Source organism: Falco punctatus (assembly GCF_963210335.1).
Source record: "Falco punctatus genome assembly, chromosome: 9".
Lineage (NCBI taxonomy): Eukaryota > Metazoa > Chordata > Aves > Falconiformes > Falconidae > Falco > Falco punctatus.
The window spans coordinates 52810121-52824230 of NC_137589.1; the positions used below are offsets into that span (position 1 = coordinate 52810121).

Below are 14110 nucleotides of genomic sequence, written 5' to 3' on the forward strand. Positions count from 1 at the left end.
TACCTGAGGACTCACACTAACTAGAAGAAAATATTTTATTTAAAGTACTTCCAAAATTGTGAGGCAACTATGAGGAGTCTTGAAGATAGCCCAAAGAATACCAGCCAGTGGTTTTCAAATCTTGACATTCTAATTAATTTCACAGGACAGTTCTCCTGGAGCACATGCAGAATACAGTAACATTACTTTGCCACATTTACAAGTTTCTTAGATTTGCTTCTTTTCACGAGCAAATAGCTCTTCCTGGTAAACCACCCAATTTGCCATAGTTTCAGTTACCTACCTCACCTATACAATGAAGTCGGCCAAGTTATGTTGCTGGATACATGCATGCATAAAGAGACATCAAAAGCATACACCTCAAATTTACATAACAGAACACGCAACAGTTAACACCACAGACAGAAAGTTTCAAAATAGTACTACTCAGCCATTTTGCTTTAAAATAAGCGTTTCAAGCAAGTCTCCCGAGAGAAGTGGGGGTGTTTAGCCTGAGGAAAAGGAGGCTCAGGGGAGCCCTTACCGCTCTCTACAACTGCGTGACAGGAGGTTGCAGCAAGGTGGGGGTCGGTCTCTTCTCCCAGTAAGCAACAGGATGAGACGAAACGACCTCAAGTTGTGCCAGGGGAGGTTTAGATCGGATACTGGGAAAAGTCTTCACTGACAGGGTGGTCAGGCACTGGCACAGGCTGCCCAGGGAGGCAGTGGGGCCACCATCCCCCTGGACTATCTGAAAGGTGTGTAGATGTGGCACTGGGGGACACGGTTTAGTGGTGGGCTTGACAGTTAACAGTTAGACTCAATGACCTTAAGTGTCTTTTCCAGCCTAAGGGGTTCTATGATTTCATGGCCAACGTATAGAAAAACGTACTGAATGCTGGCTCCTGCTCAGCAGGGCGCAGGCAGGAGGCCACCCCGCAGCCTGACCGGGAAACCGCTGGGCCCAAGAGGGGGTCCCTGGGCGGCAGCAGCTGGGCTGGAAAACCTGATGCTCCAAGCAGGCAACTTCCCTGCGGCTCAGCAGGCCCCGGAGGCGCAGCGCGGCCCGGCGGGATGTTCCAGGCACGTTAAACACACGCTCCACAGGACGGCTGAGCACCTTACGTAAGGCTCGGCGCCACACCGGCCGCAGGCAACGCGGCCACAGCAACTGCGGCGGCTGGCGTTTCATAGCCTTAAAGAGACAGTCGCTTACAAAAAGTTGCATCCCTTAAAGACATCTCCTGGCTTTTTGCCTCAGGCGTGAGGCGTTTCCCCTCAGGTTTTGGGGGCCGCACGAAGCCCCGTGCCCCCGGCAGAGCCGCGGGGGGCTCCCGCCCGCGATCCAGCCTTACCGTCGCCGCCGGCCAGGCCGGGCTGGGGGTCCCCGCGGGAGATGTCCGGCAGCTGGGAGACTCTGACGCTGAGGAAGAAGGAGGAGAAGGACACCGCTGAGCAGCCGAAAGCCGAGGGGGTGCCACTGCCGCCCAGCACCCGCCCGGGGCCGACAGGCCCAGCCCCGCCACATACACCCGCGGGGGCGGCAAGCCCGGCGCCTGCCGTGAGGCCAGCCCCGCCCGCCTACCTGCCCTCGAACACCACCGGCAGCGTCAGGTCCTCCCCCGGCAACGAGTCCATGGCGCGGCCGGTCCCGCCGGCAGCCAGAGCCGCAGCGCCTTTGTGCGCGGCTTTGGCGGCTTCGCTGGAATTCAAACGGGCGCAATCGCTTCCGCCATCTTTGCGTCGACGGAGGTGAAGCCGCTGAAGCCACCGCGGAAGAACGTACGGGGCGGGCGCAATGGAAATGGAAGGGAAGCCGCCATATTTATTGCGGGCGGTGGCTGAATCGGGTGGGCAGGCACCATATTGGCTGAGGGCAGAGCGGGGCGGGGTATGGTGGAGACTGCCAACAGGGCAAGGGGGAGAAGGCCGTCGGGCGCCATCTTGAGTGAGGGAAGCAACAGTGACGTCCACTAGCCGCCATCTTTTTTCAAAGGAAAATAGGCGGCGAGACGCCGCGATCTTTAGTGAGGGAAGCCGTGCTCGCCCTTGGCGTGTGGGGCGATGTGCCTGGAGGGCCTGGGCGGGAACAGTGCTGCGGGCGCGGCCGGGCGGTGGCGAGTGGCCCCCCGGTGCCTCCGGGCCCAGCTCCAAGAAAGACGCGTGTGGAAGCGGCTTCTGCAGGGGTGTGCCGGGCCCCTCGCAGTGCCCCTGCCGCTAATTGTTTCCATGTCCTCCATGGCGCCAAACCGCCATCAGACGTGGGGAGAGAAATAATTACGCTTCAGTTTCAAATTCTAGTCACTGTTCGTTGTAACTGGCAGAGGTGGTGATCTGGGAAGCCAGCTGTCACCAGCTGCCCTCCACTGAGGCAGGCTGATTCTGAAACAATTGGGGTTTTTTTTGTAAAGCTGAGCATTGCAGCTCTCCCGCTTTTTCAGGGAGAAAATGCAATTATGTTGAAGGATTCAGGGCTGGAAATGCTAAGCTGAATTAAATACTGCCATCATTCCCCCCCCAAGCACCACGGCCCCTGGGGCAGCCGTGGAGGGAGCAGGGAGCTCCAAATCTTGCCTTGCTCCTCACTCTCTTTGCCCCCTTTTTTAATTCCTTATTGGAAATCTGCGTGTGGGATTGGAATACTTCCCTGCACTATTTACAGCCCCAGCTGGGGCACAGTGTGAGCACTTAACTGTCAGCGTTACCTGTCCCACGAGGAGGCCCCATGCCGAGGCGCTGGCCTGGCTCTTGCCCACGGGAGTAGCCACGTGCTTTGGCGTTAGGTTTGGATCCTCCTCAGCACCTAGTGTGTCAGGTGCCCCTTGCTGTCATCTGGGTTGTCTCAAGGGGCTTCTCACCTACCCAGGAAATAGGCCATGGATAAGGGCTGACCAGGGGCCATGGGCAGCTGTGGGTTTATTCATCCAAATCATCATGGTGCCCTGTTGGCTCCATTTTCTCCATGTACCTGCACCAGCTCTATTTGCTGTCCAACACAGATCAAAGTTTATCACAGAAAAAATGGCAGTGGCCATTGCAACCCTTGGATGTGTATAGGCATGGTGGGCTTCCCAGCCCTAATGTGTCTTTCAATTTAATGTGTACAAGTCCATGATGGTGCATCTGTTAGTGCTCCAAACTGCCAGGAAATGCCAGGCACTACTTAGCACAACAAAGCTCTTAATCTCTTATCCTATCCAACTGGACATGCCTCATGCTTTGCATTTGAGGTCTGATGACCCTAAGAGATGTTTGGTCCCTTTGACTCCCCCATGGCCCTTGAGAGACATTTGTCACCTTATATGACTGGGTCCCCTTTTGCAGCGGCCTCACCTTCTGCCAAGCTGAAGTTAAGTTTGTAAAATCGGGTTTGCCATATGGCACTAGGATCTGCTCAGCCAGTCCGAAATGTGGCTTCACTTGTTTACAGAGGAGATCTTCATTAAATGAATGAGACCGCTTACTGAAAGGACGATACCAATTTGCTCGTGTTTAAGGTCACAGGAAGGTGTTACATATTTGATGCATGCCATTAAATCAGCATCCATCAGCCACAAGTACAGCGCAAACCGTGCACTGCTTGCATGCTATGTGCTGGCACAGCACCTCTGCCCGCAGAGTCACGGTTCATGTCCCAGCATACTATCTTGCAAAAGGAAATCAGCTGGGCCCTCCTTGTTAAGTTTTATCACTTCATGAAATGGTTGTCTGATGGAAAAAAGCATATAGATACATATACATGTATATACACACAGACATGATGGAAAGGTCCCCTGGGTTACTGCACTGCCCAACATGTCAGTCACCAAGAAGCTGCGAGGGGCAGAAGGGGCTGAGAAATGTGTTGTTCAGAAGCAGCTAACAACTTGTCTTCTGATAATCTGCTTAATGTTGTTTAACCTTGTCTTAATTAGCAGTACATTTGGGGAGATTATGCTAAATCCTCAAACCAGGAAGCTGTATTGGAACGACACTTTCCTACCTTAAAAGGCAGCCTGAGATCCTTACCACCTCAGAAACAAAGCACTAAAGGGGGTCTAGGAAAGCAGTGCTTCTGGTGAGTGTAATGGTAGGGATGAGCTGACCACAAATGCCCATGGAGCAGGGTGAAAGCCCGCTGCTCAGAGCACTGTGGCTGAAGTGCAATGGTGGCACAAGCAGAACGGATGTCACCGCCAGCCATCCTGTTTTCAAGTCCCTTCTCTGGGGACCTGGTTCAGAATTCAGTTATTCCTCCCCCTGTTACTGTTCAGAGCAAAATTCTTCCTAAGCCAAGTCATACACAATCAAACTGTTCTGCTAATGCAAATCAGGTCTCAATGAACTCCCTGGAATATCACCAGTGTGGCCCTTACATAGCTCTGGCTCAGTAAAACATTTGAATAAACATTTAAAGTGCTCGCTTAATTTATGCTGACTTACCTCTCTTCAAGTTCTTTACTTAATAAGGACCAAAGAGTTAGACATAGCATTCAGCAGAAAAGACTAGCCTTTAGCATTTGTATTTTCTTCTACACTAAAAAAAATCAATTCCCTAACACTGACAAGTGAGACAGAAATGCAAGTTCTCCATAGCTCCTTTTGCAGACACTACCAGAACTGCTCAAAACTACTGACACCACAGATGTGGATTTCAGAGTATCTGGTAACATAAATTTCCTTTGAAAGATCCATTGTGGTCACGAAGAAAAATCTGATACAATATCCTCTTCCAATTTCTAGCTTTGCTTTGTAGGTTTCATTTTTAGTGACTGCATACATCTCTGATAAAATATGTCTAAGTGAGTATTACAGACAATAATGGGGAAATACACATTGACTTTCTAGCTACCAAACACATTAACGTAAGCAGCTGAAAGCTGGAATGGTTAATAGGCAGACATGAGATCCTAGGGCTCATTTTTTAGATGGTTTATCTGACACAATGTCAACTGTACTTACGAATATCTGATGTTAAAAAACATTTTTGTGCCATGGTTCTGATCTCACATACAGGGGTATTATGAAGGAATAATTCTCTTGGAATAAATGTCATTACTGGGATGAGATCAGATTCATTCCTGTAGGTTTCTATCCAGCTCTGGTCACTATCGGTGGAAAGACTCCTGCTGAACTTTAATGAACAAAAAACAAATGCAAAGATCCAAGTGGCATAGATACAAATTATATACATTTATTTTTATTCATTTTAAATAACATTCTTCTGTATAAATTCTGACATATATTCAAATCATAACTTTTTTTTTTTTTAGAAATGCATTTGTAAGCATAGCATATGCTTAGGAGACGTCTTATTTGGATGTGTAGTAAGACTGATGGGTTTCAGTTGGGAGCAAGTACAACTTTTAAGGCCCACATTTTTCTTATTTTAATCCATTCCTCTGACACATCAAGAGCAGAGTCCTGTGGGAGCTCATTTTAAAATTTCACTTTAAAGAGAAACATATTTTTATATCCTTTATTTAAAGGAGACTGTGCAAACTTTCTGCCACATTTACATTGAATGTAACGTTTAAGATAAAGATGCCGCATAGCAGTGGTTAACTGGCCCAGGATACCTGGAGGATGCTGAATATAGCCCCTCCTCTTTCACAAATGGCTTCCAGCGTGCTAAGTTTGCTCAGCCTGGTCCAAGGGAATTATCATTCCAATGGATGACATCTCCCGACAACTCCCCAGGCTGGCGCTCCACGCAATTATTTCTAGCTACAGTGGTTCATAAGATTTAAGATCATCTATTCACATTAACCCAATCACTTTTTTGCATGTCTGTTGCACCCTGTGCTTATCAAATGCTCTCTCCTAAGTTGTAACCCATCCAGCTTGCCTTTGACACATCATTGCTTTTTGCCCTTTATCTGCTCCACTATAGCCTCTTGCCTTTGGTCACTTGACTGTGGAACTGAACGCACCCCATCCAGACCAGCTGGGTCCACAGGGCCCTCACGACCCTGAGGGTCACACCTTGAGAGCTGGTTTCCCACATCCACCCAGCCCTCACCTGCCTTATCGTACCTTCTCTGTTCTCTACAGCTACCGTACCATGCCGTCGACTGCCTTTCTCCGTGACAGCCACACCACTGCAGCCAGACAGCAGCATGCCCAGCTAAAAGGTGATGCATGGTGGCCCTTCAGGAATGCTGCGTGGATCTCTATTGCCACGTCGGCCCTAGAAGTTGCCTAGATGCCTTCCCCTTATCTTGCTGACTTCTAGGTCGGGCCTCGGCGCAGCCCTCCAAATCCATCTCTGGTTTACCTGCCCATATCCCAGTGTGGCCTGAGCAAACTTCAACATCTGGGAAGCTTCATGGCAAGTTATAACACATGGCAGGTCGGTGGGTCCTGGTGGCCTTTAGTACCCTGGCACAGGTGTCTTAGCTCTGCACCCCCTCAAAATACAATGCCAGCCGAAGCTGACTGGAGATACAGCTGGCTCAGCTTCTTCCTCACCTCCTGTGGCACCCAGGGGACAAGCTGCGTGATTGATGGAGAGAGCGAGGAGGATCTAATCTCACATCACCAAAGTCAAACACAAAGCTGTTCATTCTTTCTTTGCAGAGGCATCAATCTCCTTTCATAAATGTTGTTCCTCTATGCCCAGGGTCTGGTTGGCTGGAGATGGCTGGCATTTTCCTGCCGAGTCATTCTGCCATCTGACAAGCACTGTCCCTGTGCCACATCCTTGCTGTGCTCCAGTCCTCGCTAAAGAGCATCCTGTGCTTTTTCTGCTGTCTGAACCTGGGCAGCCAGGTCCCCCCTGCCCAACCCAGCCTCCTGTCACATCTGTGGGGGCTGTCTAGAACCCTTCACCCAGATGTGGGAGCCACAGATAACAGCACGGCTGTACCACCCTCCCTCACAGACCAACTGTAAGGCAGCATGACCTCCTCCTTTCAAACCTGAGGCTCAAACACAAAGCATTTAATTTGGAGGTCAGAAGCAGCCCAGATGCAAACACCTCCTGTGCTGTGGTAGGCAAGGACTAGGAGAGCTCAGCATCCGAACACGCCCTGGTTTTGCAGATGGTCATTATTTCTACAGTGAGAGAAAAAAATCAAAGCCTATTACTTTTACAAAGTAGACTACAGTCATACCAAAATTTGAGGAAGAGGTGTTTTTGGGGCAAAGATGGAAAGATCTACTAAAATATTTTGGAAACATTAAAGTGAACAATCTGTCCTTCACTTTGCCTGCCAGCATTAGTCCCAGAAGCTAATGCTTCGTAAATTACCTTTCCCCACACTGTTAAGTGACCAAGTGCAAGTGTATCACTAAATCAGCACTGCTAAATAATTAGAATTTTTAGGATTTTTTTTCTATTTTGTCACCAGTCTGCTCTTTGAAAGTTTGATGAGTAACTCCAGGATTAGCAATATCCAGATGTTCTCTTCCAGTCCTCCCCATTTTATAAAAGTTAACATTGCTCTGAATGACATCAACCAAATTTATTACCTAAACTATGGGACCTCATCCAGGCCCACAGGAGGCACCAGGAACTTTTCCATCAGCTCAGGCCCATAACCAATATCACATTCTGCCCTCACCATTTCCCTTGGTCATCCTCAACTGTTTTCCTCCTTACTTGCTGTGCCTCATCTTTAAATCAGGCAGCAAGTTTCTGAGGCAGAAGTGGCATCTTTGTGCATGTGTTTAAAACACCTATTCCCCCCTCTCCCAAAGTCTTCAATGATAAGAAAAGCCTCCATGAAGCACCAGAAAGCGAATAAATAATCACCTCATTCTTCCTATCATTTCTTATCTTGAGAAATATTTACTTTTGTCTGGCTCTGAGGATGCATCAGTCAGCTCCTGCTGACCTTTAGCAGGTACTTCATTTATCCTCAGCATCCATCGCTTGCAAAGCACCAACGCACACAGAAATGCAGCTTTAGTTCTGAGGTTGGTCATGAGTTAGGTGAAATATTTGTTTCACACCCTGTTAAATGTAATGGTATTGATTTTCACGGGTCAGACCTGGCAGCTCCCCCACACAGGGAGGGGACAGTGCCTGCCTCAAGGCATGCAGGCACACTGTGGGTACCAAGCGAGGAACACTCTGGTGCAACCTCCCTGTGCTGTGCTGCCCATTAGTTGTCCTCCCTCTGCTAACTGTCCGCCAGCCTCCCACAAAAATCGAGGGAATCTGTGAAACCTGCAGGTGTTTTTTTGACTGCTGATTCCCTACCACCACCTTGTGCTACATACATTTCCTGAAAGCATCCATGCACTTTTAGCTTTTAAGCCAAGAAGCGCAGATCGTCTCCTGCAAGCTTGTTGGTTGAAAGCCATTTCCACCCAAATCCAGGAGATTTCTGCTTTTGCCTTCCATAGGCTGCGCTCAGCCTTCCAGCAAGTCTCCCCCATCACTATGTCAGCACGGGAGAGATGGAAATGAGATCTGCTAACGTGATGAGCAGCCACTTTGGAAAAGCTCAGCTATTGTGATCAGGCTCTCAATGCATTCATGACAGTGTATTTGCTTTTTGTATAAAGACTTAAAAGCAAGTAACAGAATGGTACATCCGATTTTTGGACACCTACTAGGCCCTAGTCATGGTGACACTGGAATTCACTCTATATTTAAAGAAATGGGAAAATTTGACAGATGCAAGTAGGGAGCACTCACATTTTCTCTAAAAAAGAAAGTTATTCAGTGACACTAGAAGAAAAGCTTTAAGCAGTCAGTGTTTGCCAGAGTCCCAGCTCCAACAATATTGCCATCTAATTTACAGTATTTTAAACAATCCTCTTTTTTTTTTTTCTTTTTAAACAACGCCACTAACCGCTGTACAATTAAAATCTAGGTGTTAAAATATGACTTGGGGAATAGGGGAGGTTAGGGGGGGGTTCATGGTTTTGTTGTTGGGGTTTTTTTGGTTGGTCGGTTGGTTGTCTTTTTTACAAATAATTACAAATACAATTCCAAGAAGATATATTACATTTTATATACAGAACACACCATTTCTATCAGGGTAGGGTATTAAGCCTAGCTTTTATTTTTACACGGCAACCCTGAGATGTCTTGTCGTCTTCCCTTGCACAGAAACTATACAAGTTCATTAACTCCTCCTAGAAAAAAAAAATGGATTGCTATGTTTTAATAGCATCATCACCCTGTATAAATACTCAGAAAAGGAAAAGCTTAGTCTCTTCCCTAAGTCAAATATTTTTCATTACATTTTCCCGTTTCCCTGATTAGTGGAAACTGGTAACGGTGACTTTTTTCCAAGTGTGCAACTCACTCCTCTACTTGCCTTTTGGTATTACAGTGAACAGTTATTTCCCTTTTTTCTCCTCCTTTTCAAACCAGTTTATATCAGGAACTAATACATTAGCCTTCACAAATGTCTATTTCCTGAAAATCCACTGTTAATTCATTAGCTACTTTTCAAACTGAAGGATGCAGACATAAGTGTTAGGCTGGCTGAAAATCAAGTGGCTTCTGATTAATCATGGGGTACTGCTTTCTCCACCCCACCACCTCTTCACAAAAAAAATATTTTCAGATCAGCATAATCAGGTCTGTAACAACAGTGAATTCTATGGATCTTTATGGAGGATAGGACACTGAATGCATTTCACCGTATTACCTGAAATTTGGATGTACTACGCTTTTTTTCTGTTCACCTGCAAGCTACAGCATGCCCAGCGTAAGAGTACCTGAAGAGCAAATTCCTGTGTGGAGCCTTGGCATGGATCCTGATACCCCTTCAACAAGCTCTGTAACTTTTTAAAGCCTACTCGGGAATAGCTGGATCACTTCTTCTAAGCTTTGTAATTATGCATGGGAGTCGTCAGCGTTAGCTGTCCATTTGGTGCAACTTCATTCCCATCATCTTCCAACAGCCCTGAAACATCAGCGTTGGGTATGCTGTCGTGGTAGCTGCTAAAACTGATGTTGTCCTCTTTGAGTTCAATGGTCCAAAAAGGAGCATTAAGTTTTCTGTTTTGATACTCACGGTACATGTAGACAGCACCCACAAAGCCCATTAGTAGGACCACAACAATTATGATAACTGTCAAAATAATTATGTTAAACTGAGTCCATGAAACATCTGCAAAAGCAGAGGTACTATTGTCAGAGGAGCTCATAGGAAATATAGTGTGTATAGTTGTTGGTGACAACGTACTGTTTATCACGGCCGTTGAAAATGATGTTGCCTTGCTGGCATTTGGAGCAGAAGTTGTAAACTCCCTTGTTTCTGGGCCAAGAGTGGCTTCTACAAAACAAATTAAAAAACATCAATAAAATACGTTAATCTTGAATCAAACACAAACACAAGAGATTTGACATATCACAGCTATTATGGCAATTAAGTCTACACTGTTAAAGCTGGTATTTTTTCCAAATAGTTTACAAAAACGATTAGCCAAAGTTGGGTTTAGTTTTTGTAAGTAATTTTGTCTGCTAAGTGCTCACTGAGTGCAGCATTCCTATGAAAAATCTGGTGATGGATACACACAGTAGCCAAGACTCGGCATCAGCTGCGTGAGCTCGTGATGAAAGCAAGCCACCCAGCCTAGCTCACGTCCAGCCCATGAAAACGCGGCTCTATCAAGCTGAGCAAGAGTTTGGACTTGGACCCTAACGAAGGCAGAGTTTTGCTTGTTGTCTGCGTGGGCTGCACAATAAGGCTGGGAGGACACAGCAACTCCAGGAGTTAAACCTGTTACAGTTAGTATGCTAGATGTAGGGACATGTTCACAATATTATTATTCCTGCTTTACCTGTAAAAGATGATAAAAAAATGAAAAAATGAACCATAAGTATTCTGCCATCACAGTGTTTAGCAACAGGTTTCAGTATTTACACCACTTTATGTAAAAGGGCAAAATAATCCCAGTTCTGCTTTTGAATGAAGAAGTCATACACAAGTCTCACGGAAACCCCCAGCCTGCACAACCGGAAGCAGAAGGTAACCAAATCGCAAGAAAAAAAAAAATAAAAATCTGTAGATGTTGTTTGAAGCCTTCAAACAAAGCAGAAACCAGATTGGATCCTGTTTTGTCTACATATGAAGGATGAGAACATGGCAACTACTAAACTGTGCCACAAGCTCCGTCTTCTTCTGCAGCCTGTTCCCAGGCACAAAATAGCCAAGGACCTGCCTTGCTTCCAGCAGACATGGGATAACGCCCTTCGCAGACCGAGGAGTCAGTGACGGGGGAACATTGGAGATCTTGAAAGTGGGATGCAAATTCATTATGCCACCTTCAAACCAGTTGAGCTATAGGCCTCAGAAAGCACCATAAGACCTGAGTATTAGTCTCCCAAATGTAAAAAAATAAAGTGTTTTCTTCAGAGGAATAACCTCATCAACTTTAGATTCTCAAATCCAGGCAGCAGGAAGCTTCCAGAAGCTGAAGCCTCAACCAACATGTTCTCTATACCTATTGCTCCACCCGACTCTGCACCCACTTCCCCACTCTCTTCCATTTCTCTTTCTGCTGCTAGAAATGCAACTTCATTTTAAACCCACTTACAGCTGCAGCAATTACAGCTGAAGACGCTGTGCTGTATTGATCCAGCTCTCCTGAAGAGAACGTCTACTAATTATGACTGAGGAGGAGAGTCACTTCCAAAGGACTAATTGTGCACCAAGTTGCATCTCCAATAGCAACAGGAGCTGGAAATATTCAGCACGTCTCCTGCCACGAGCCCTCAGGGAAGTCCCAGGAGTTAACTCTGGGCTGTCATGTTCCCAGTTCAGGTAATGGAGAAAGAAACCCTTGGAGGGGGGACCACACACCTAATTTAGGCTCCTGCTCAGAGTCCCCTTCCTGCAGCAGCTCCTCTACTCTCTGCAGGTCCTGCCTTAGGGTGATAAGAATACTGAGGATGCTGAATGCCGAAGGCATTTCTCTATGGGGTAACAGGCAGGAGGAAGCAACATGACAGGAGCAAGAGTTCCTGGATACAGCTCTGGGAGAAGGGCACGAGGAATTCAGTCATTCTTTCCAAATTCCTTCATCAACACTCAATTCTTAGCAAACCCTGCCAAGCAGCTATAATTAGAAAAAAATGAGGATCGAGACAATGGCTGATTCACTAGCGAGGAAACAGGACTTTTCTGGGCTTTATTTGTGAGTCAGCATCAGCTAAGTGCTGGCAAGTGAGACATGGGTGAAAACATTTCCTACAACTGGCGCTAACATCATGGTGAAAGAGGGCCGTGCTGTGACCGCGGGCTGTCACCTTTGGGCTGCAACACAGCGATGCCTGTTTCCGCTCACCAGGGCCGTGCCAGCCCTCCAGATGTCCTAAAGCAGCTCCTTGAGAGCAGCAGCTGTTCAGTGAATGGGCTGCTTTGGCAGCTTTGACGTGAGTGTCATATCCAGCTGCTTGATTGAAATGCAGTCTCTGCAAAGCTTCTGCTACCTCCTGCAATGAACGAGCACCGGCAGGAGCCGGGGTCGTGCCAGCAGCCCACACGCCAGCTCTCGGCGAAGGCGGCGATGCTCGGCTGGGTGGCACAGGGCCACGCTGCATCACTAAGTCCTTGCTGCTGTGCCTCATCATCGCAGCAGCAACACCATCCACCCAGGGGTCAAACCCACTGACTTTGGTCATCCCACATGCCCTTTAAATGTTCTCTCCATCAGCCTTGAAAGCATCAAAATCTTGGTCAGGTGTGAGACTCTGAACCGCCCCTGTGGATATGCAAGGTTGGGTTTAGCTTTGCCCAGGCTGTACAAAACATGCTGTATTATTCCAACTGCGACCACTTAAATAGAGTCTGGGTGATGATTTCACTCTAGAAGCCACTCAAAACTAGGCCACTCGAATGCACTAGTGGTTTATGAAAATCTTAACCTAAAACTCCTTAATGCACAGTACCTCAACGTGTCAATTTTTAAGCAAGTTGTATATAAAAAACTGTATGCCTTCTTAATTGCTTAATAAGAAAGGGAAAAAAAACCAGGTGTCAAGGAAAAAACAAAGCTAGAAGAGCATGACCCAGTCCCTCTGAAAGGGAACAGTCTGTCCCCATATCAGGAATCAGCTTTAATAATGCCATTAAAATAAAACTGAATGGTGAAAACTGCAAGTATGCAAGCAAAGCCATACACATGGATTTTAATGGAGCAAGGTCATGTAGCTCTTTGCACAAAGACAGAGCTGTGCAGGGGGAGATAATGGATGACCTGATGCAAAAGTGTCATTTCCAGCCCTGTAATGATACTGTTACAGCTAATGAGTATTCAACTTTTTTGTATTGATCACCTCCCTGCACAGAGGAGGACTCCGTGATTACACCTCCCAGCATGGGAGTGAAAACCACATGAGCTCCTACTGGAAGATCTGAATTAAATCTCTGTTGGTGACAAGGATGAATTTTGATCCAGACACTTCCCTGAAATCTGGGTTCTCTTATCTAATACATAACACCGGTAATACTTCCATGCATGGAGCTGGAGATCCACCTTGTGGACCAACCACCTGATCATCACTGAAGAAGCAACTTAAGAACCATTTTCTCTCATGCAGCACAGTAGCCTCCCTAAATACCAGAGCTAGTTTGTGTCTGAGATACTGTATGCAGCGTCTTGGATGTGGATTTAAGACTGACAAGAGACCACCAGAGCACATACCAGTAAATTCTGGTGTTGGACTCGCTCTGCAAGTTTGGATCTCACCTCTCTGAGCTTTGGCTTCTCCATTTAGGAAGAGAAAAAAGAAAAAAAAAAGTATCTAAACTTGATCCAAATAGCTACTGTTTGCAGAGTGTGAGGAGTGACAAAATTTATTATAAACACCCTTTCTAAGCAACTAGAAAACTAGAAGAACTAGACAGAGCTATTGAATGGACTAGTCAATATGGACCATTCACTGGGCACTTAGAGATCAGGTATATCAAGCAATGGAAATCTGAAAACCTACATTTAAATACACTGCAGACAGTGTGGGGGTTTGCCAGCCTGTTCACTGGAGGTGCCTGCCACACTCTGGGAATCGGGGTGGTTACGGAGTTAACTCTAAACCACAGATTTCAAGGCCAGCAGGTACCAACGTGTTCTAAAGGTCTGGGTTTCTTCCCTGTACCACAGGCCAGGTGAATCTGAATCAATCTGAACAACTACCAGCATTCCTTCCCCAGCTGTCAGGCAGCTTGTGCCCACCCGAGCCGCA

At 46.7% G+C, this 14110-nt stretch overlaps 2 protein-coding genes across 5 annotated transcripts in view; both read right to left on the bottom strand.

The window, feature by feature from the left end:
• The window catches only part of CDK5RAP2 (CDK5 regulatory subunit associated protein 2), an 83175-nt gene extending 81419 nt beyond the window's left edge, over positions 1–1756 (bottom strand). For 3 of the 4 annotated variants that reach the window (XM_080401106.1, XM_080401105.1, XM_080401104.1), the window contains exons 1-2: positions 1565–1756; positions 1335–1402 (exon numbers count right to left, since the gene is read on the bottom strand). In XM_080401106.1, coding sequence (XP_080257232.1) covers positions 1335–1402; positions 1565–1617 — 121 coding nt within the window. In that variant the 5' untranslated portion in view covers positions 1618–1756. Of the gene's footprint in view, positions 1–1334; positions 1403–1564 lie in introns of those variants that run through there. The other variant, XM_080401107.1, reaches the window with a different exon arrangement.
• A 173-nt stretch (positions 1757–1929) lies between these two features.
• Positions 1930–14110, bottom strand: part of MEGF9 (multiple EGF like domains 9) — a 62892-nt gene continuing 50711 nt past the window's right edge. Inside the window, exon 6 of the mRNA XM_080401109.1 lies at positions 1930–10199. Within this exon, the coding sequence (XP_080257235.1) occupies positions 9745–10199 (455 nt within the window). The 3' untranslated portion in view covers positions 1930–9744. The remainder of the gene's footprint in view (positions 10200–14110) is intronic.